The sequence below is a fragment of the Hyalella azteca genome, unplaced genomic scaffold (genome assembly GCF_000764305.2).
Source record: "Hyalella azteca isolate HAZT.00-mixed unplaced genomic scaffold, Hazt_2.0.2 contig15593, whole genome shotgun sequence".
Taxonomy (NCBI): domain Eukaryota; kingdom Metazoa; phylum Arthropoda; class Malacostraca; order Amphipoda; family Hyalellidae; genus Hyalella; species Hyalella azteca.
The window spans coordinates 249066-270333 of NW_025945436.1; the positions used below are offsets into that span (position 1 = coordinate 249066).

General features: G+C 35.5%; 1 protein-coding gene across 1 annotated transcript; it reads right to left on the minus strand.

The window, feature by feature from the left end:
• Nucleotides 1-10657: 10657 nt before the first annotated feature.
• Nucleotides 10658-19647, minus strand: LOC108673433. Its single transcript, XM_018161267.2, has 3 exons — nt 19580-19647; nt 12620-12859; nt 10658-12387 (listed from the first exon to the last, which is right to left on the minus strand). Exons 2-3 carry the CDS (start codon nt 12850-12852, stop codon nt 12000-12002), a joined length of 621 nt encoding a protein of 206 aa, XP_018016756.1. The 5' UTR covers nt 12853-12859; nt 19580-19647; the 3' UTR covers nt 10658-11999.
• Between the last annotated feature and the right edge of the window lie 1621 nt (nt 19648-21268).

The following is a 21268-nucleotide window of genomic DNA, read 5'->3' on the forward strand; positions in this document are numbered from 1 at the left end:
AAATTTTCAATATTTTTCATTTCCCTAATCGATATCAGCCAATCTAGCTCTAAGTTGCATTGGTATAGAGCTAAATTAGCAACCTCTACAATTTGTGGCAAGTTGTACGAAAATATCACAGCCTCTTTATCACAATTATAAATGTACAACATTTTTACAACAGAAATTGGTAAGCATTAACGGTGCATTGACTTTGAATAATAATTTGTAGGTTACGAGCACCTTAATTATGCTCATAGGCAGCAGCAGTTTTCACTCATATTAAAAAGAGTGAAATAAATATAAATCTAAAATAAAAAATATAAGTAGAATGAATGAAAGACGAGTCCTCATATTATTCACAAATACATGTACTGATTGTTTTATGAAGAAAAGAAACATTAAGAAACATTCATTATTAACATTAAGAAACATTCATTCATTATTAAGAAACAATAAGAAACATAGCGCAATGACTTCGCACAAATGATATATGATTCAACTAATTATGATTCCTATTATATCTCTCCTAATTATGTATTTGTCTTGTGCAAGGTAGAACATCAGTAAGAAGCTCGAGGCGTTATCCATTGCTTGAAGCTCCGATAAGTATCATATTAAAATATATTCAATTTAGTACCAACGTACGCATGGATTGCAAAGTTTACTATTTATTTGATACTTTCTTTATGCGGTGGCCTGGAACACAAACAAATATTTTAAAATACTCAATCAAATTAATCTCAGTAATTTTATTGCAATTAATATATATTGTAGGATTTGATATAAGGAATAGAATGTGTGTGGCACATTCTGCTTCGAAACTAGCTATCGTAAGCTGTGGCTTGTAATATATAGAACCCAGATACTGATCATCAAAAGTATAATTTTAAATCTCAACATACACAAGTGTAACAGAAGATATTTTAGTTTAAAAAAATTGCCAATTATGAAAAATTCGAAAAATGCACAGAGTTCTAAGGTAATATTCAACTTGAATATGAATAGTGAAGTGGCCTTAAAAACAAATAATATGGCAGTCATCACTCTAATTTTTTAATTTTCAAGCAAGATGAAAAACAAATCATTTGCAAACAGGAAAAAGCGCAAATAATTGAGATACAAACACGTTTCTAGACTCGATCCCTATCTGCATGCACATTTTACTGCCACCGCGGCCTATAAACGTAGTAAAAAATAATTAGAAAATATGCAATAAATATTTTCATTTGTTCCGTTGGTCTGTGAGCTGCAGCTCATTCTTGTCATCACCATAAGAACAGCTTATTTATATTCATGCCTTCTCTCTCAATACAGGTGTCCGCTTACAAATATCGTATCTATTTATTCATATACTTAAAAATCTATAGTCTCGGGAATATCATGCTTTACGCGCACTATACGGGACGGCTCTCGCTGGTTAATATGGCCGCTCTAAAATTTGCTCACGACTTAAATTTGTTTAACTTGTCATGACGTGCCATTTTAGTTATCAAATAAACCATTTAGAGTTGAAGGGGATTGGAAACTCGTACAATTACATGTGTACATTAATACTTGATAAAAAAATGGAGTCATACACTAGAACAAAAAAACATGGTATTTTATACGTAGAAATGTATAGATTTTCGAATAACAAAATACAATACTGATTTGGTAATGTCTTTTCTCGCATTCCCGATGAATTTTCAGCCAGTGGGCGCAAATATGTCCGTCAGTGTGTTTATGAAGTCCCTCGTGTTGTTCACAAATCGAAGGAAGGACCACGTTAACTCGAAAATATTTATGCCCAATATTTGATTGATTCGATCGAAAAGTGTCTGTACAACACTGAGGGCAGTCTGAAGAATTAATAATACAATATATGAAGCCCTCACTGCAATATAATAAAGGTCGGTGCCTAATATTTGCGTGGGTGTAACTGTCATAAGCTCCCTCACCACCAGGTTGGTGGCACCTCCCATGAACAGATCGAATCCAGGCTGAAGAATATTGGTGAAAATAAACCTGAATACCCTCACAGCGTTTTGCCTCAGAAATGAGTTTTGAATTTGCTCGATTAAATCCATTTTCCTTCAAATGGAAATAGAAAAAAATCATATATGCGTAAAACTTTGGATTATTGTTTCTCCGAAGAAGAAAGCAGGACTGGGCCGTATGTCACTAACTCAAAATCTAAAAAGTTAGGTCATTAATTGATCTTACACTAAATATTTTTTCGGCTAATGAATTAAGGAAATATTGTCAGAATATTGTCATATTATTCCAAGATCATTCTGCGGCAAATTTCATATCTTACAAAATGTAATTTGAATACATTACGACATCTCTCTCCCTCAGACGCTACAGAGCATCTACTCAAACACAATGCATAATACAAAAGGTTACGTTACTTTGGTAGATTTGAACACGTATAAAATATTTGAACTCTGATTTAACAAAAACTCTATGGAATAATGTTGAATGAATGCAGTCCCTATAGTCGAACGTAGCTAGTGACGGAATTACTGCTTGTTAACTGCGATTCCCGAGGCCGTAAACATTGCCGAATCTCGAAAATTTCAACGGAAATGCGGCCCGAAAATTTATAAATTTCCGCTAAATTTCCGGCGAATTTCTTTGTATCGCAAACTTGAGGAGACGGGCAGCAGGACCTGAAATAAAAGAAGAGGTTAGTAAGCTCCTTTGAACAAATATCATTATATATAATTTTAAAATAAGGGCAATTAATATTCATGCTGTTACTAATAAGCGTATTTAATTTAATTAGTAGAAATATGGGACTGGACAATAGTTGAATCAAGACAAATGATCATCCTTTTAAGTCAGTTCTCACATGCAATCAGTCTTATCACAAACCACGAAGACTGACCTAGGACTAAATAATTGCTTTCCACCATACGTATCCGGTACAGTACGCTCCCTCCTTCCCCCTCATATGTATTTATCAATTGAGACCCCCATATAGCTATGTAGTCTTAACCCAGTCACGCGCACCACAGTGCTCTGCTTTCCCAATGAATCATCTTCTCAATTCAGTTCTTACTTGCCCTCAGCAGAACTAAGACCAAGATTATAAAGGTGCAGGACAAATCAGCAATGCAGACCCTTAAATATCATTATGCCTTTTAATTTTTGTTAATCGGGCTTCAGAAAATTCACACTGTAATAGGCAGAATTATTCTTCTGGTCAACGCAGTTAAAATATATTCTTTATTCCATGGAAGCTCACTACATGGACAGGACCATAATTTCCAGACATAGTTAATTCTTTGAAATCTAGTGATCAGAAGAAAGGAATGACTGGGTAGAATGAACAGCATCAAGATGGCTCCGATCATTAAAAGATTGATTTAAGCAAAAGTGACTAAAAATTAGTTTCGTTACATCTATTACTCTTCTATGGATACGGGGTAAGAAAGCCATCATTCACCGTGTTAATCATGAATCTCGTATTAATCACTCGTGTAACTCAGTATATAAAAATAAATGGAAGATGATTTTATTTCATCATGTTTACCAGCTTACGTTAACTAACCCACCCGCGTAAATCGCGCGTTTGTCGTTCAGAGCCAGCAATGATTAATGACAATAATTATAGTAAAAATAATTCATGATGAAGGCGAACAAATAATTCGTAAGCACGAAATAAAAGTTATGCTTGTAAGCTTTTTTTCTTGAAAATGCATCATTTGAAACTGTTGCAATATTTTGCATGACCAAATATTATTCTTAATGACTTCGAAAACCGTGAATTAAATAATAATCTATAGACAATAATTACAGCATTAGCATCCGGGCAGCAGGCTCCTCAATGTATTAAAAATCGCGAGCAGCGTATCTTGGGACAGCACTGCGAACAGGACGGTCTGCAAGCCACTCAGGACGAAGTTGCTGAGCGCATCGAGCGGAGGCGACGCGGTTGTGGTAGCGGGTGTAGTGGTTACGGGTTCAGAGAGACGATCTAACTCGGTCATGACGTAATCGAGAGGCCTCTTGTATCTTACAATGTTAATTCCGATGGACAGTACGCAATTCGGAAACCCGATCAATCTTTTCAAAAGGTTAACGATATTTTGTGTCATATAGTAGAGGGTTTTTATGGCTCCTGCTTGTCGGGAAGTCAGGAGAGATACTATATGAACGATTGGCGAAAGTAATTCATAAGCGACCAAAACTGTCGGACCACCGACAATGAATGCGATTTGTTCCGTTGATGGAGTAATTTTACCCAGCAAGGTTTCTCCCAGGACTTGTGTAAATGCTGTAAAGACAGGCTGGAGGTCCATTGTAATAATCGTCTGAGGTGACTTCTCTGAAATGAATAATATCCAGCTTACGTTTTCATTCCATCATTTATTCTGAAATTAATTTTCGCATACTTATTTAGAACTATATTTATCGTATCAAACGGGTACTTTATTATCAAATGGGTATTTTAGTATCAAACATGTATTTTAGTATCAAACGGGTATTTTAGTATCAAACGGGTATTTTAGTATCAAACGGGTATTTTAGTATCAAACGGGTACTTTAGTATCAAACGGGTGCTTTAGTATTAAACGGGTAGATTCGTATCAAGTGGGTACTTTAGCACTAATATTGAAAGTTATCGTAGTTCTCACAGCATTGCCAACGCTTTATCTTTTTCCGTATGATTCATAATCTCCTCGAACTCAAAATCAGAGAAACACATTTTCATGGCGCTCTAATAATTAAAATTTCCAAATAATATGTCGGGACTCTTTGAACAGAAGAACACACATACGATGCACGCTATCCGCGATGCCAGGGAAGAAATGCTGAGCAAAATTTGTATGAAGCGCCATTTATGGGACAGATCTCGACGAAACGTTTCTATAACAAAAAATGAATAATTTTTTTCGTTCACATCCCCATCGGCAAGTTTTCGCTATTTCCATTATCAAGAAGCGCCATCCATCTGAGTAGAAAACTATGCTAACTGTCACAACGCAAAAACAGCAAAAACTTCACACGCATACCAATTTTCGGTAGAGGCGAGAGAATATATTTCGACTTCGATGCTGCCTTTTCAGTGTACCGATTGAACCTCTTCCTCATTAACTCAGTTCAAGTAAGTTGAGCAAGTGTGTAAAAACACTGCAATATTTCTAGGTCTGGAAAAATTCCGGCCAGGCCTGTGATCATCCTGATTTGGGGTCGGTACAACATGCGATAAAGTCATTGCAAGTGAAGGCGTTCGACAAGGAGATCAGGCTACCGAAAGCGTTGTACAAGTAGATCTAGCTACCGAAACAGGTTTTAACCACAAAAATGTCTCTACCGTGTTTCAAGTGACCTCCCCCTATTTCAGGCGATTCATCTCCTATGACTTATCATACATTTATTGTGACATGGAGTGGTGTTCCAGAAGTCTGTCTTAGTCCGTTACAAAAAAAAACAAAACAATTCTGAATCAAATTGCTTTAGACCGCCCCAAATCACGTGATATAGAGTGAAAAAAGCGACAAAGCCTGAACACGTTCATACATTCACTGAAAAGACATCAACTGGCGGTGCATGAGCAAAGCAAAACTATCGTTTATTATAAAAATCACGTGGAACGCATCTTCATCTGGATTTCGTCGACTTCTGGGACGAGATTTCGCCTAAATTCCGCGCCGGGTTGCCATTATGTAACATGTAAGCCGGTGTTGCATGTGAAGTACCGATCATATATATGCAAATCACTGGATTCCTCCACTGGACTTTAAAATCACTCGAATTCATTTCTATGAGCATAAAGTGAGTCTAGAGATAGGGCAGGAACTGCGACTCTTTCTAATTTTCAAGGTTTGGTCGATGATGGATTGGAATGCCAGAAATAATAAAATAAAGCAAAGATTGACTGACTGAATCTATGACGACGAGTAGATGTGATGTTACTCAACTGACGAATCTGAAAAAATGCTCACATTTTTCACAAAAAGTCTGCAGTTTACTCGAAAGGCAAATTTACAACCTACTGTATCTACATATTCAAATACGATTTCAATTGTGCGCAATCAGCCTTGCATTCTGTGCATTGGGAATTTTTGTAGAAAAAAGTGTATGAATGCAAATACGAATATGAGTGATTAATCTCAAGGAGAATCGCAGTTGTAAGTCGCTGAAATTTAACAGTAATTGCCTCCATCTTAAGTACACAAGAGCAATGCAAACTGTTCTCGCATGTGCTGAATATAAAAGATTGAATATTTTAAAACGACTCTCCAAAACGCGTAAAAATGGAGTGTCATGACAAGAAAAGTTATCAATTTATTTTCTATTCGCTACCGCCTTTTGTCCATAGAATTAAAAAATAGGCCGAATGAGTATTTCTTATTGCAATTATAGTCCAATCAAAAATTTAATTTCCAAGTGATTCGAATTGTATATCAGCTTTATGTTGCACCTATAGTTTTCCTCTCCGCTTCTCGAGCTTTTTTGGCATGAATGACGCGTTAATGAAATAAAATATACAATTTCTAATCAAATTAATGAATAAATATGAAATGAAGAAGCTTTAACATTATTTTAACGTACTGCTTCCTTTCATTAATAAAACTAATAATTTTAGCTTTAAAATATTTCATTGAGTTAAAAATTGTAGCCCATGACCGTGAGATGCATATCCTAGAAATGTAATTATATATAAGATTTATTTAAAAAATTTAAAGTGTACGAATAAATTATTCAAAATTTAAAATTCAATTAATGAATAGAATTTATTAGAAACTAAGGAATACCATAATAGTATACTTGTTACCTAGGCAACTCACCTTTCACATCAAGACCGATGGATGCATTATAGCTGATGACATCGCTTAGTTTTTCAGTTTTACGAAACAATCACTGTGGCTAATTTTTACTAATTTCCCATATGCGTTGCTACCGAGTTCCTGAACATCCATAGCACATAGCAAAGATTTCCTGCCGGTAAATCCATATTAGAAAACTTCACCGATGAATTTACAGCATGTGGAATTTCAGCAAGTGTTCCATTGTTTTGGTAATATTCAAGCAGACGATTAGACTTGAATATCATCTCAGGAGGAATTAGTGACGGTGGCTGAAGAAATTTTGAAACAATGAAATTTTGAAAGACCATCAAACCATCTTCAAATATGGTTAAAAAATTCATATTTATTCTCATTGACCTGAAGTTGGTCGACAAAACAGCAAAAAAATAATGAGAAACTAAGATAGAAGCGGAAAAGAAAACGCGAAAGTTAGTCTTTAAATAAAATAAACTACTTTTTTTAATAAAAATATAGTTACCTTATTAAATTACCTTAGTTTCGGGAGCAGACTTCAAGACACCAAGGAACGAAAATATTACAGGAATGTGGGATTAAATAATTTTTTTAGTTTTGGGAATAGTGAGCGCAAATGAGAGTCTTCAATAGCTCATTTTGTGAACTCAAAATGCCATGTTAATTATATGAATGTTAATAAACAAGGGAGACTCGAATCATTCGCAACATTATCTATATAATTGATTTGACTTTCGTATGTCATATAATAAAAAAATTGAACATTCCAATACAATAAATAAAAACATTTCATGAGCTCTCAAAAGTACAGCGCAGTAACGCTTATTTGTCATCTTCTGTGTAGGACAAATAAATGTTAGCACCAGAGTGCCAGTGCGAGCTGGCTGCTTTCTTCAGTAAGAGAGAAATTTATCTCCTTATGCAGGACGGTTTTTTTCTCTCTTACGAGAACTTCTCTCATTTTTTAAAGCTAAGACCGATTTCCGAGAAGCATCGCACCTCACAACCAGCGTTCCCAGAGCGTGAACAGTTCGTTAATATTTGCAACGATATCATAGCACCATAGAGGCCAAGGCTTTGATGTTAATTTTTGAAGAGAAATGGGCCTGACGAAACGAATCCAGAAGACAGTTACGGTATTGCAAAGAGAAAATATCTACTTTGAAAATTGAAACCCATTCAATATCAAATTCATTTTAATACTTTTCTTTTTTATACTAATTAAAGAAGAGTAGTTGTTATTTGATTAAATATATCGTAGCATGAATACGAAAGAAAATTCAACTACTGGGCCGATGCAGTGTTAGGGCAAAGCATTCATGCCCCAGCACTTAGATGACATGGGAAGGTGGTGAAATTTTCTGTACTGACAGCTTTTTAGGCACGCTTCCTTGTCCACTTTTTCGGTCTCAGCAAGTCCGGTGAAACATAGAAAAAAATGAGATGTAACTTGTCTTTGAGTTTTAGCATCAGCGTAATGCATCGAAGATCTCTTCATAAAAACATTTCACTCTTTTTCGTAGAAATTAATCGAAACTGAACAGGATGCAATGCAGTTAGGTAATTTGTTTTCTCTAATGTTAAAAAGCGATGCCGTTTAAATGAAACAATTTATTTATTTATACAAAGCAATAATCGCGAATTGGGTATCTTTAGGCAAGAAATGATCAATTACCCAAATTATATGCAAAAGATTATTTGAATGAATACTTTGACTTTGCGGTTCCCCAAACGGCCACAAAAACCAAATATTCAACTATTATATGATGTACACGATACGCCGTTTCAATTGTGGCTCGTCTATTTCTACAAAAAATACAAAACTTGTTTCTTCTGTGGAATGTATGCGAGCTGAAGAAAATTAACACCTTGTATAGATCCAGCACAGGAGTTCGAGGCACTGAAACACACACGCGTGCACCGTCTCAGCGTCGACTAACGGGACGGTGACCTACTGACGACGAGTCTGGCTCGTAGCTTCCACGGCCAAACCGAGTCCGTAGCTCCGGCTCTCGCTTTAGATTTCACCTTACTCATTCATATTAGCTTCAACCTGAATTTTATAAATTGGTCTCGATTCCCCTTAATATAATTGAATTCCTTTATAATTCAATTCTTCGCTGAAGAATTAATAATAATCATTTTTGAAAGAAATTGAATTCCTTTAACATTATTACGTAGTTATTAATTACTTATTTTTTTCGTCAGTAGAGATAAACTAATTCGTCTTTTTCCGCAGTTGTTATGTCGACATTATATTCTCAGCTTTGTTGAAGCGGCATTACATCCGCGAACAATTTTTGTGGTTTTAAACCAGTTCGGCAAATTTAACATTTTTCAATGTTAAATGAAATCTTCACATTCTCTCCATCACATGTCGAACAGTCAATTCGATCACCCTTGCACACCTAACATTAAGGGCTCGTAAACTTATGTGTTGGAGTGTCACTTGTAGAACGCATGCGCTCGACGCTTTCCACTAATACTTCAAATTATCCCGACGCTTCATAGTGTCAGTATCTGTTGCATTATATTCCACTGAATGCGCTAATGAACAGCACAAGTGAGCGTGCCACTATAGGGTTCAGTGATCGGCTGCTCTGACCAGGACATTTTTGCGACGTAGATTATCTTGTGCTTGGCAGAGACAATTGACATTTCTGTGACTTAGATTATTTAGATAGAAAACATTTATTAACGTAGGATCATTTAGTGTTCAATAAACAACATTTTAGTGACGTACATTTTACAGTGTTTGGTAGCGATCTTTATGTGGCATGTAGATTATCTAGTGTTTGGTAGTGCACATTCGTGGGACGTTTAGATTTTCTTCCGTTTGGCAGTGCATATTTTGTAAAGGTAGAAAATAACTGACGTGAAATTTTGCATTGCCCCGTAAGTGTCTGCGTACAACCTAGAAGGCCTGACGTAGCACTGATGCGACACGCACTACAGTTTTGAGACCAATGTCCCACATAAAAACAATAAATCCGTTTTTCTTTGAGTTCAAAAGGTATATTTTCGAAGACAGTTAATTTATACACAAAAATAGCCCGTTGAAATTGCAATTACAACGAATTCTGAGTTATTTCGGGTCGATTCACCGCTAAAAATGGAGTAAATGCAAGTTTCTTGAAGCACGAGTGCTAGGAAATCTTTGGCGGCTACGAAGAAAACACCGGTCGCTGGTAGACGCCTGAATGAAGGCGACTGATATATATTTTACTTGAGTTCCGAGCTCAAGATCAGAAATCAAAAATAAAAATTAAGATGCCTATGATTTCGTTTAGTTAATTTGTTTGGTTTATTTTGCCTCAGCGCTTAATTACCTACAAATGGTCTTTAAAAATGTCAACCATCGGATCTTGTTGACGCATTCACTCTCCACTGACAAATCAAAAAAGGCAATTCTCCCAAAAAATTTATGATGGCTACCAACTTAACTGAAGGTTATAACTGAAAACTGGTGCGAATATTGGATATAATAAATTGACAGGAGGCTCAAACTTCATTGAAAGTTTTACTGCCTTGCAAGTCGTTGAACACGAGCCACATCCGGCACTCAACAGATTACCCAAACTACTTTCTTACAGCAGGGATCATTTTCCGATAATTAAGACAGAATAGCCGGTTTGATGAGCTCTGAATCGCTCATTGAAAATTGAATTAGCGCAGGTTATAGTGAATGCCCTATTAACCTGCTGAGTTTAGTCGTTAATGCTAATGCGACTATATTTTTGTGATAAAATGATCTGCAAAATGAAGACAATCTTTTTGAAGGTAAGGAACGGAATTTAATTCCCTTCAAGTATATGTTAATATAGTCCAACTAAGTTTAAATATTTTTCGGGCCGCCTAAGGGCAGTATTGTGTTCATAGCAGTACGATATTTGTCGCACAAGTGTACTTGAATTGAATATAACATCTTTATTAGAATATCCCAACATTAAATATATAGGAAAATCAAATTTGTACCCGAGCCATTCGTACTTCTTTTATTCAGCAAACTTTTCGCAACAGTTGATGAAAATATTCTTTTGAAAGTTATTAAACGTTTGCCTTGAGCAGACTTAATGATTTTCCTTTCTTGAGGCAATGGCTTATGCAATTTGCAGGGCGAAGTAATTTGTACGCAAATGTGCCAGGCATCGAAATGCACCGCGAAATTGTCCTTATATGCTCTTTATTATATTGGTAGAAAAGTAATAAAAAATTGGCAATGAGTTAATAATTTACCTTTTCATCAAACTTAGAGCAGTAGTATCTAATCGCTATGTATTTGAAATTTGTTTGTTGATATTATATATGGAAGAAACAAGGAAGTGCAAAACTAACTAAAAGTCTTTTGTAATTGATTGATAATTTTGACACATAGGTATACCACACAAATGTTTGCCTATGCATTTTTAAGACAAAATGGTGCTGCTAAATTTTTCACACGAGCTAATAAAATAATATTAGGCACATAAATATTAAGACTATCACAAAATAAACAATGCTTAACTGTTGTAAATTATATTAAACATATCAACTTACTTCAGTTACACATGACGTAATTGTTGCCACGCAGTGACATACGTGAACATTTTTTATTGTCAAGAATACATATCATCTTATGCAACGATTCTTGAACTACTTTATAGTAAATTAATAAATGATTGGACTCAGACATTAAGACTCAAACAATTACTATTTATTAACATAAAAAATGTACATGCGCCTTTTTTCAGCATCGCTTATCTTTTTCGAGTTTTTCCTTTCAGTTTCAAAATTTGTCATCTGAGTTGCTCATGAATTAGTTTGACTTGCATGTATCTTTAACTAAATGCTTTTTAATTTCATTTTAGTCATATGAACAAGTTATCATGAGCTGCATAATGCTTCTCTTTAACAATGATATTTTTCTTGATTGTTCTCTTTTACTTATATCAACAACCTAATCCGATAGTTTCAATACATGAATTACTTTCCGAATCAACAACCGTTAGTGTTCCCTAAAATTAGTACTTTTTTATTGCGGTATAATGTCATGAGAGACCACAATATTTAAACCATCTAGGTTGATAATTACTTCGGGAAATAAAAAGATGAGAAGAAACCTTAACCTAAACTTGAAAAAATTAAATATACTGCCTTTTGCCTATTCATTTGAAGTAAGATACCAGGCTTCCCAACCAATCACATCAATTCCTAAGTAAATATTGTCTTATTGTGAAAGTTAGACATGTGAGTTCTCAGAAATTCTCAGTAGGACATTCGCAGGAAGTCAGCGGGCTCTCCGTTGTCGAGGTCCATCTCGAATTCTCTACGCTTGCTGTTGATAGGTTCTTCTTCGTTGATTTTAGCGTCAACTGCCGACAACGCGGCAGCAGGTCCCGAGTTTTGCAAAGGTGAGTTTCCGCTAAGCTGCTTGAAGTACGGAAACGAAAGATTGATTCGCGGTTTGTCCGGATTTAGCGATTGCTTACTCGAGTTCTGAGGATCAACTGTCATCCTGAGGATATTTTTATGATGCTGCGTGGGGTAGTCCAGAATTTTTGGCCTGGTCAATTGCTGATCTTGAAGCTCCGAATAGTATCGAGGTGTCAAATGGGAGAAATGCTTTGATGAGCCTTCTTCTTCGTACGGGCCTCTGCAATGCCACAAATATAATATAATTCAGAAGTAAAAAATTTTTTATCGAAAACAGTACAAAATCGAATCCAAATTGAATCTTTCTTGTCACGCTCGAAAAAATATTCGTTCTGTAAATCATTTTTACCCAACATAAATGATTTATGAATGCGCTGCACAATGCTCGATACTCTGTCAAGTGTCGAATAATACAATTATTAATTTGATAATTTCGAGTAAAAATTTCTCACCTGAGAGCCCGTTTGGCAGTGAAGAGAGTAAAGGAGCAGCGGCAGCCCCCCAGCATGGCATGGAAGCCTGTCTCCTTACAGAAGAGGCGACAGTCGAACCTCTTAGCGTCCGCCTCTGGCACCGCTTGAGTCACGGCCTGACTCACCAGCACCAGCACCGCGAGCTGCCACAGCGACGGCACGCGTCCATGCGCTCGGCCGCTCATTAGTCGCATCGCTCCCATATTTTTCATGTGCCTTCTGTGGAACATATTAAACACACTTACAATCAATTGAAAAATCTATTTTTTTAGAGAAATTAATTTATATTCTGTCTTAGAATTTTCTCTTTACATCACTATATATTTTTAACGCTCGTATTACGTAGAGTTTCTTGCAAGTCATGAATTTTTCGCTTATTCCTGAAATTGATTTATAATATAAGTATATAACATTTTTATTCGTTTTCATTCGTAAATTGAACTAACCGACTTTTCGCGTCACAACGTCTTAAATTACTATCTGATGCACATCTGAAATGACGGATGAGCAATGAAGATCATCAAAATATTAACAGGATGCTAACAAAGCTTGATACTCTTCCACGCGTTTTGCCAGTGTTTTATTTACTTTTTCGGTTCTGAATTTCATTTTTTATATAATTCTTCTGAAGGTTATCCGAAAAATCACGACAATTGTTTAACCAATTTAGCCAATCGTTGAATATGAATGTATGCCTGTAAATATATTTTACGCTTTTTCATCACTTCTGCAACTTTCAAAAGTTAGTTGCACAGTAATTAAAACTAGCATGTTTCCTGTCCTTTAAAAGGCCTTGTAATTAGCGAACATGAAGACAGAAGACTTAGTCGGTGGTGCATTCCTGCACAGTCTCTTAGTTTGTTGTTGTAAATGGAGCAAAGCTCAGTGTTTGTTTGGTCCACGCTCAGGCATAACAATATTCGATTTCAAGATTTTTTGCTCGGTTTAACACGCAATCGTTACTAGTTTAAGGTGCCGGCTTGTTAATGATGAAATTAGGAATAATGGTTGAATATCTGTCATGTTCTATTCGTTAAATTAAAGAAGAAATGCTGTGAACAGAAATAAATCCACCATATATTACAAAATGGTTCCTATTTTAAAAATGATTATTATATCTACTGGCAATTAAATCGTTTGCGAGGTTGCATCGCCAGCCATTGATGTTTTGACTTCAATTGAACACCGATGTTCTCTGCAAGCCCAACTTAGAAATTTTTCCGATGTTACCTTAAAATTAGTTGCAATTTTCCTATTGTTCTTGAAATCCTACACTCTGAGTTGAGAGGACAAAGGCCACAAAGATAGCGTGACTTCAGCGCCCTACATTCTCTTTCAAACGTCACACGGGCTCACTCCCTTCTAACCCTCACTTCGAATCTCACTTCCAACAACACAACCCTTGTACTTAAAGATTTGAAGTGAAATCTTGCACAACGATTGCATTAAATCGTCGATCTTGACATTTCGTTGTCTTGAGTTATTGAGTTAAAGTTATTGTAAAATTAATTAACAAATAAATTTATTCAAATTTGATTAATTCCTTGAATTCAGTTGATTGCACCTAAATTCACAATTCAATTGGTTTTTAAATATGATTAGAAAACTTATATTTATGTTTGAAAAACGATAAAAACAAGTATCAAGTTCAGTATTATAGTGCTTGAAATGCATGAAGAAATATTTTATAAATACAGTTATATGTATAAAAAATTTACAGACAAGAAACGTTTTGCCAGATAAAAACTATATTAATAACCTATCATAAATAAGGAGTCTTGTATGGTCCTTGCGATAGTCGAATCACAGGGATAGACAAGGCTTACAGGGGGCACCCAGTCGGCTGACTAAGAGACTAACACTCCAATGCGACTCCATTGACGATTCTGTAAGCCTTAATTTCTAATTAAAGTCAACAAGCTTATAGCTCATATACAATCGGAGAGCATAGTGTGTTGACGACCATCAGACGCTTGGTAATTAGGTAGCGACTTGTAGTGAGCTCTTAAATTTAGTGTAAATGTGAGATATAACTTCGTCTGGGATGCATGCGATGCGAGTGATTTAATTACAGAATTAATGATTAATATACTGCGAATAAATTTTGTTCGTAACTTCATCAAATTCAGCGTGGACTCATGTAGACGAGTTAGATCAGACCTGTCAATTTCCGGCAATCGACCTACGACTTTTTCGATAACTGTGCCCTTCGTTTGAAGTCAATGGCTGGCTTAAGTGGCAAGTAATGTGAAACAAAAATTATTTGTATTAACGAATTATACATATTTTAATTTTTCATGGAATGGAAGTTTCAATTTAAGAACGAAACTCAATTGTTGATGTGTTGAGTAAACAAGGCGTGTGCGTCTCGACACATGAGAGCATTGCTCCCTGACGACCGATGTATTGATTCACTCTTCATGTGCTCGAATGATTCAACTCTGCAAATAATGTGCATTGACGCGAGCATTCCTTTATAACCACTCGCTTGTCAAACATAGGACGTCTGTGCAATGAAGTTTGTACACTAACAAAGATGACTAAGGAAACCACGTGTGTTAGTGTATTTAAAATACTTGTATAGCAAGTATAACAATAGCTGCATTTGACTTAGTATCATGAGCCTGTCAGGGCAGAATTTTCTGCAAAGAGAAAAATAAACCATCTGATAGCTGCGGCTGTTGTTCTTCCAGGATTACCGTTGATATTATGTCCTTTAACATCATTAATTATTTAAAATGTACTATTACAAGTCGTGTAATTTTTGGGTAGTTAGTTCATACAACGACGAAATCTTTGGCCATTTTCTTTTATTTTCATGAACCTGAAAACAATCAACAGAAAATTCTTCCTGAGTCTTCTCCTCTATGGATAGAGTTGGGCCAGAGATAAACAGAGGCTCATCAACAGGAGTTGCCGGTCCTCCATTAACTGATGACTGGGTACGCTTGCTCTCCATTTCCCATCTTTACAATTGAAGGATACAATATTTGATCTGATGATTTAAAGAAACGTCAACTTATATTTCTTGTATTTGTATTTGCCAAAGCATATATTTGAACTATGCAATGGTATTCAGTGTTTGATGCACCAAGAGCCGTTTTTTGTCCGCTTTGCTGTTTTTATACAAGTTCTGCACTTACGCAATCTACGGGATTCCAAAAATGATTGGCTGTACAAAAAGCATTGAACGCAGGCAGGTAGAATGATGGCTTCTTGCGAGACAAAATGAGCACGATACCGAAAATTAAGGGTGAATAGCTCGTAACGGCCACTATCATCCGGGCATGAAAAACCGCTTAAAATTTCAGAAATTAACGTAAGTTAAGGAGAAATTGAGGTTAAATTTTTCCTGCCACATGTTCAATATAGATTTTACTCCAGGTAGTTTTAAACTAATTTATTTCTTATACAGAGCGAATAAAATCCAAATGATGACTTATGCAACATTTTATTACCATTAAAACAAGATTTCTCGCCATCTATAGATGAATTAAATGGTAAAAGCAATTCCACCAGCTATTCTGTCAAGTTCATTTGATAATAAAGTAATGAAAAAAATTTCTTCATGAATCGCACTCCTGTTTGCCGGCATTATTAAGATATTCCTTGAAGGAACGACGGCACGCGCGGCGGCCATCACACGCTCGAGGAAAGTCACTAAGCCTGAATTTGCATGCATGACAATGAATGAGGATTAGACAGTCTCCTGTGATTGGAAAGTATCTACAGAAATTACAAATATTATTGAACGATGTGCCCGATTTTACTCGGGAAGAAAGGTGAATCAGATTGATTTCGAAAAAACTTTATTCCTGTATTTGTTGTACAAAAGTTTTAACTGAAATTTATTAACTGAATTCAGTTCAAATGAGCCTCTTGTATTCATAAAATTTGTTGACAAGCTCAAAATAAAACCCAAATTCAGTTTAGAGTCGCATCATGAAAGCAATCGAGCAACCGATATATTGATAATGCGTGATGGAGAGTCGATGATAGCTCTGAAGGAAACATTAAAATGCTATACTAAAATTATAGTTAAATGAAAAAAGTCGCGATTTGAAATATAAAGAAAAAATCCATCAATCTGTGAACAATCTGCACGGGCAGCGTCCGCAGTTTCAGTCTTGCTGGCGTGAGTTGTGATCAAAAACGCAGCCTGTATACAACTTATCCGGCGAAAGTCTTTCTTCAAAGACTTCAGTGGTAACGGCTCAGTCTTGCAGAAGAGATAAGAACTATGACAGTTTCGATGTTTCAGAGCTTTAATTTCTCTTCAAAGTAACCTCGGATTTAAGTGGATTTTAGTGTTCTTACCCGGACACAATTCGTGCGAAATACGACATGTAAGTGGAAAAAATTTCTAAAAATTCACGCTCTTCGAAAAAATGCACTTTCAATTGAGAATTAGATATCAGTTCCTCACTTAAATTTTGATCATGTAGGACCTACAACATATTTCTCAACAGGTTCACAAAAATATTGATAATTTTTTCTGGCTTACGAGTGTCTGTATCGATCTTAATAGAGCTGAACATCTATTCACTGCCACTATATATACTCAACACAAAAAACACACAATGAACCCACAATACAAAACACGCAATGAACCCATTATACCGAAATAAACATATTCTTGAAAAGTAACCTGTGAATTATCAGCAATCTACAATAAAACTTTGACGGGTATTGCGTGCCAGATGCATCACACGCATATGGCTTACCTCTACGAGAGAAGTTAATTCCGGGTCAAGTCTCAAGACTTCTACGCTCGATGCCAAAAGTTTTGACTTATTGTTGAACACTGGACTGACTCACAAGCATTGCAGGCAGAATGATCTTGTGTTTCTTAAAATCCTATTCAAATCTCAGAACAATGTTCCCATGCATAAAAAATAACTAAGTTAACCCTCAAACGTAGTGCTAACGCCTCTCAAGCTTGCATTTTGAATACCATAGGAGAACTCCAAGGTCGGTCAAAGGCCAGCAAGTTTGTGGTTCAAGTGAAGTTTTAATTTTTAGTGTAGCTTCTAAGTAGCGTCGGAATATGATGCGCAAGGAGAGATAAGTTAGGCTCCTAACTCCTCGCTCACCAAGTTATATGTTTTGATCTTGATGTGTAGAGTCACCTAAGTTTATCCATGCATTAGATGCAGTGGGATCTCAATTATTATATTTAAAAAAGTCTATCCATAAAAATTATCTGAAAGTTATCAAGCAGTTGTTGTTGTGTGTCTTAGTATAGAAAATGCATTTAAAATACGTCAGTAATAATCAGTAATAATGACAGTAATTAATTATGCGGCAATAAAATACTGTATAAATGCTTAATAGGTTACGGGTCCCACAAACTCATGCGTACGATGCATCGTTTAAAGAAAAATTTTCAATGACAATGATAACGAAGACTTTTTACTGCATTCACATCACTCATTATCAACGCTGTTCTTTTTGTAACGCAAAATATTTAACGAGCTAGGGCCTCAATCAAGTGACCTCAATGATAAGTGTAAGCTTTTCATTGTAAATAATGTCCTAGCTACCATGCTTACAGTATTAATTAATTAGAAGCTACTACAAAATAAAAGTGTTCGTGCAAGCCACCGTAAAGTCACCAGAGTGTGATGTATGAACTTGTGCAAAAACAGACTAGACAAAGTCAATCAGGTCCCCACAGACCTGATTAAAGTCCAGTACCTATATATTTGAACATCAGGTGTAAAAATATTTAATCAAAAGGCCAAACAATATTATACTATACTATATTATTCTATTATACTATGCTACTATACTATACTATACTATACTATACTATACTATTCTATACTATACTATACTATACTATACTATACTATACTATACTATACTATACTATACTATACTATACTACTATACTCGTATAACAAACCGACTGAAAATAACCGACTACGTGTCTTGCGGTCAAGGAAGAATATCTTAGTTTCTTTGATAAGAAATCGGATTAAAATTGATTGAATATTCAAGCACATTGGTCAACTGGTAAACATGGCGTTTGAAAAAAAATTTCAATAGAAGTTATTTGAGAATCAAGTAATACTGAACATTGTTGTCTGAACTAACGGAATGCAATGAGCAAAGTAGGAAAAAATATAATTTGTTTGATTGCCTTTTGTGAAATATCGTCACGAAATTGGACATGGCAGAAGCGTTTGGCAGTTATTAACAAAATTCGTAAAAAAAACGTCACAATGTTTAATGCTGCAACTGAAAAACCATTGACAGCCTGTAGAATTTTTACTCTTCCACTCATGCGTCTACTGTTTACGGTAAATTTTAATTCTAACTTAATTTTCTGTGAGTCATTTTTTTCGAAAAAAATACGATGCAAAATAATAATAATTGTTTTGCTGGATTTTATAGAATATAAGCTATGATTGAAACTGTAGTTCTATAACACTCTATACCCCGCAAAAATTATTTTCAAACGCCCTTCGGAAGAAAATGTTTGAGGAATACAATTCTCTATACATTTGTACGTGACAAAACCTCTCGAATGGCGCAAGAAAATAGTTTTGAATTAGCTTTTTTACACTTTCGATTATCCTTACCGTAAACAAGCGTGGCTCGTCCAAAATATACTCTAGAACTTTCATAAAATAAAATATTACTTTTAAATAATGATTTCAAGTATTTTCATAATTTATGATCTCTCTAAATTATGCCGAAATTATGATTCAAATTATAAATTCCATATAAAATAGTTAAATTTGTTATAGAAGTAAATGAATTTCGAAAGTATATTATGGAGGGTAAAATTTTCCATGTCGTACATGTGCTATTCCAATGTAAAATCATTTCATATAACGTGTATTTTGATAATTTATAGTGCTTTCAGTAATCTTAAATTACACCAAATAAAAGTTTATATCGAGTGGTCCATAATATAACATCTCGACTCACCTTTGTTCTGAAACTTGCAGACGCTGCGTGGGTCACGACACGCTGTGGAGATGTTAACGCTCTGCCACCGGGTGGATCTATGGAGGGTGCGTGTCAGGGTTCACTGCCTTATATAGCTCACTGCTGCTAGGTGGATACGTCAATGACTTTTGGATACGCCTGCTCGCCCACATCACAAGCCCGTAGTAATGTTGAGATCATTGGTCTTATTTCGGGGATAGGGTATATGAGTCACTCCGCCTTCACACGCCAACGACCAAAAACTCAATTTATTGTTTTTATCAGAAGATTTTTCAATATATCGTATGAGAGACATTGGATTAAAAGACCAAGTTCAAGACTTAAAATATTTAGTCAGAAAATATGAATTCCCTCAAAATTTCAAAGCGATGATAATATGAATGTTATTTTTTGTTCTAATTTATCAGGCTCTTATTAGACTAAAATGGCGCTAAAATCTCTGGTTAATCGATTTTGGCTAAAGCCAGTCAACTGCCATTGCTTCATATGACATTTTGCTATCCTATGTAAATTTCTACCACAATTCTGCTCCTTGTTAACAATTTGATTGCGTATATCACAATTAGAGCTCACCCAATTCCTGAATTGTGTTAAGGGGAAATATTTATTGATACTTGACTATACGTTATCTGATGTAGTCTGGGCTACGTAAATAAGTTAAGTATTGAACGAACCGATTACAAGTAATTAATTTCGATCATTCTTGACCACAGCGAGGCAAAACTAAGTGAGGCAACAAAACTAAGGGATTTCCAAATGAACTGAGTTCAGTTTGAAAAGGTAGTTAAATGTCAATTCAAAAATCCGTAGAGTTTTGCGGTAATCTGAATAACGTTGGTGGGAAAAATTCTACTTGAATATACTTCTTTAAAACTTCAAGTGATGTGAATACCACCATCACGGTGAGTATTGAGCTCAATTAGCACTCTGAATTTTCTTGAATGGTATGAAGCCGGGCTAAATTTTGGCTCCTAGATAAATATCGAAATCTTTCACGCTCGTGCGTGGTTCTCCCCTTTCATAATTACTCAATTATTAAAAACTCGAAGCGATTCGTGACGCAATTTGTTCCTTGGTTCGCCTATTTTTGCCCTATGGGGCCGTTTTTTGTGTGTCTGCTATGGGGTCAGCATTGCAGGGAATTGAGGTGGTCGATTTGCTTACTTTTATTGCGACTATCAGTATTATTTGGTGGTAAAGCGATTTATAATCAGTTATTTTCTACACACTTTATCATCAGTTTCATCCAACTAGATTTATCATGGACTAGCAGGCAATAGATAGATTTGTTAGATATTCCCGGAGATTCGGAAATCCTTTGATTATAATTTTAGTACAATTGCTTAATTAGAACACTTATGCTTTATTATTATTACTATTATCAGTGGGATTAGGGATTATTTTCATGACGGGATTGGGTTTCTCAAATTGCAGAAATTATCACACTCGTATGTAAAGAAAATATTTGACCTTAGTGTACTTTGATGACCTTGATCAGCACACTCTTCTTCTGGCAAAATTCCGGGAACATTTTGGGAAAGATCAATTGTGGCTCATTAATTGCAGGAGCTCTCACAGGACTCGTTGCCTCCGCCTCTCCATTACTGAGCTAACAAACAAGGCAGTTTATACCGAGCTTGTAGAGACGCGAGTACCAAAAGAGGAGTT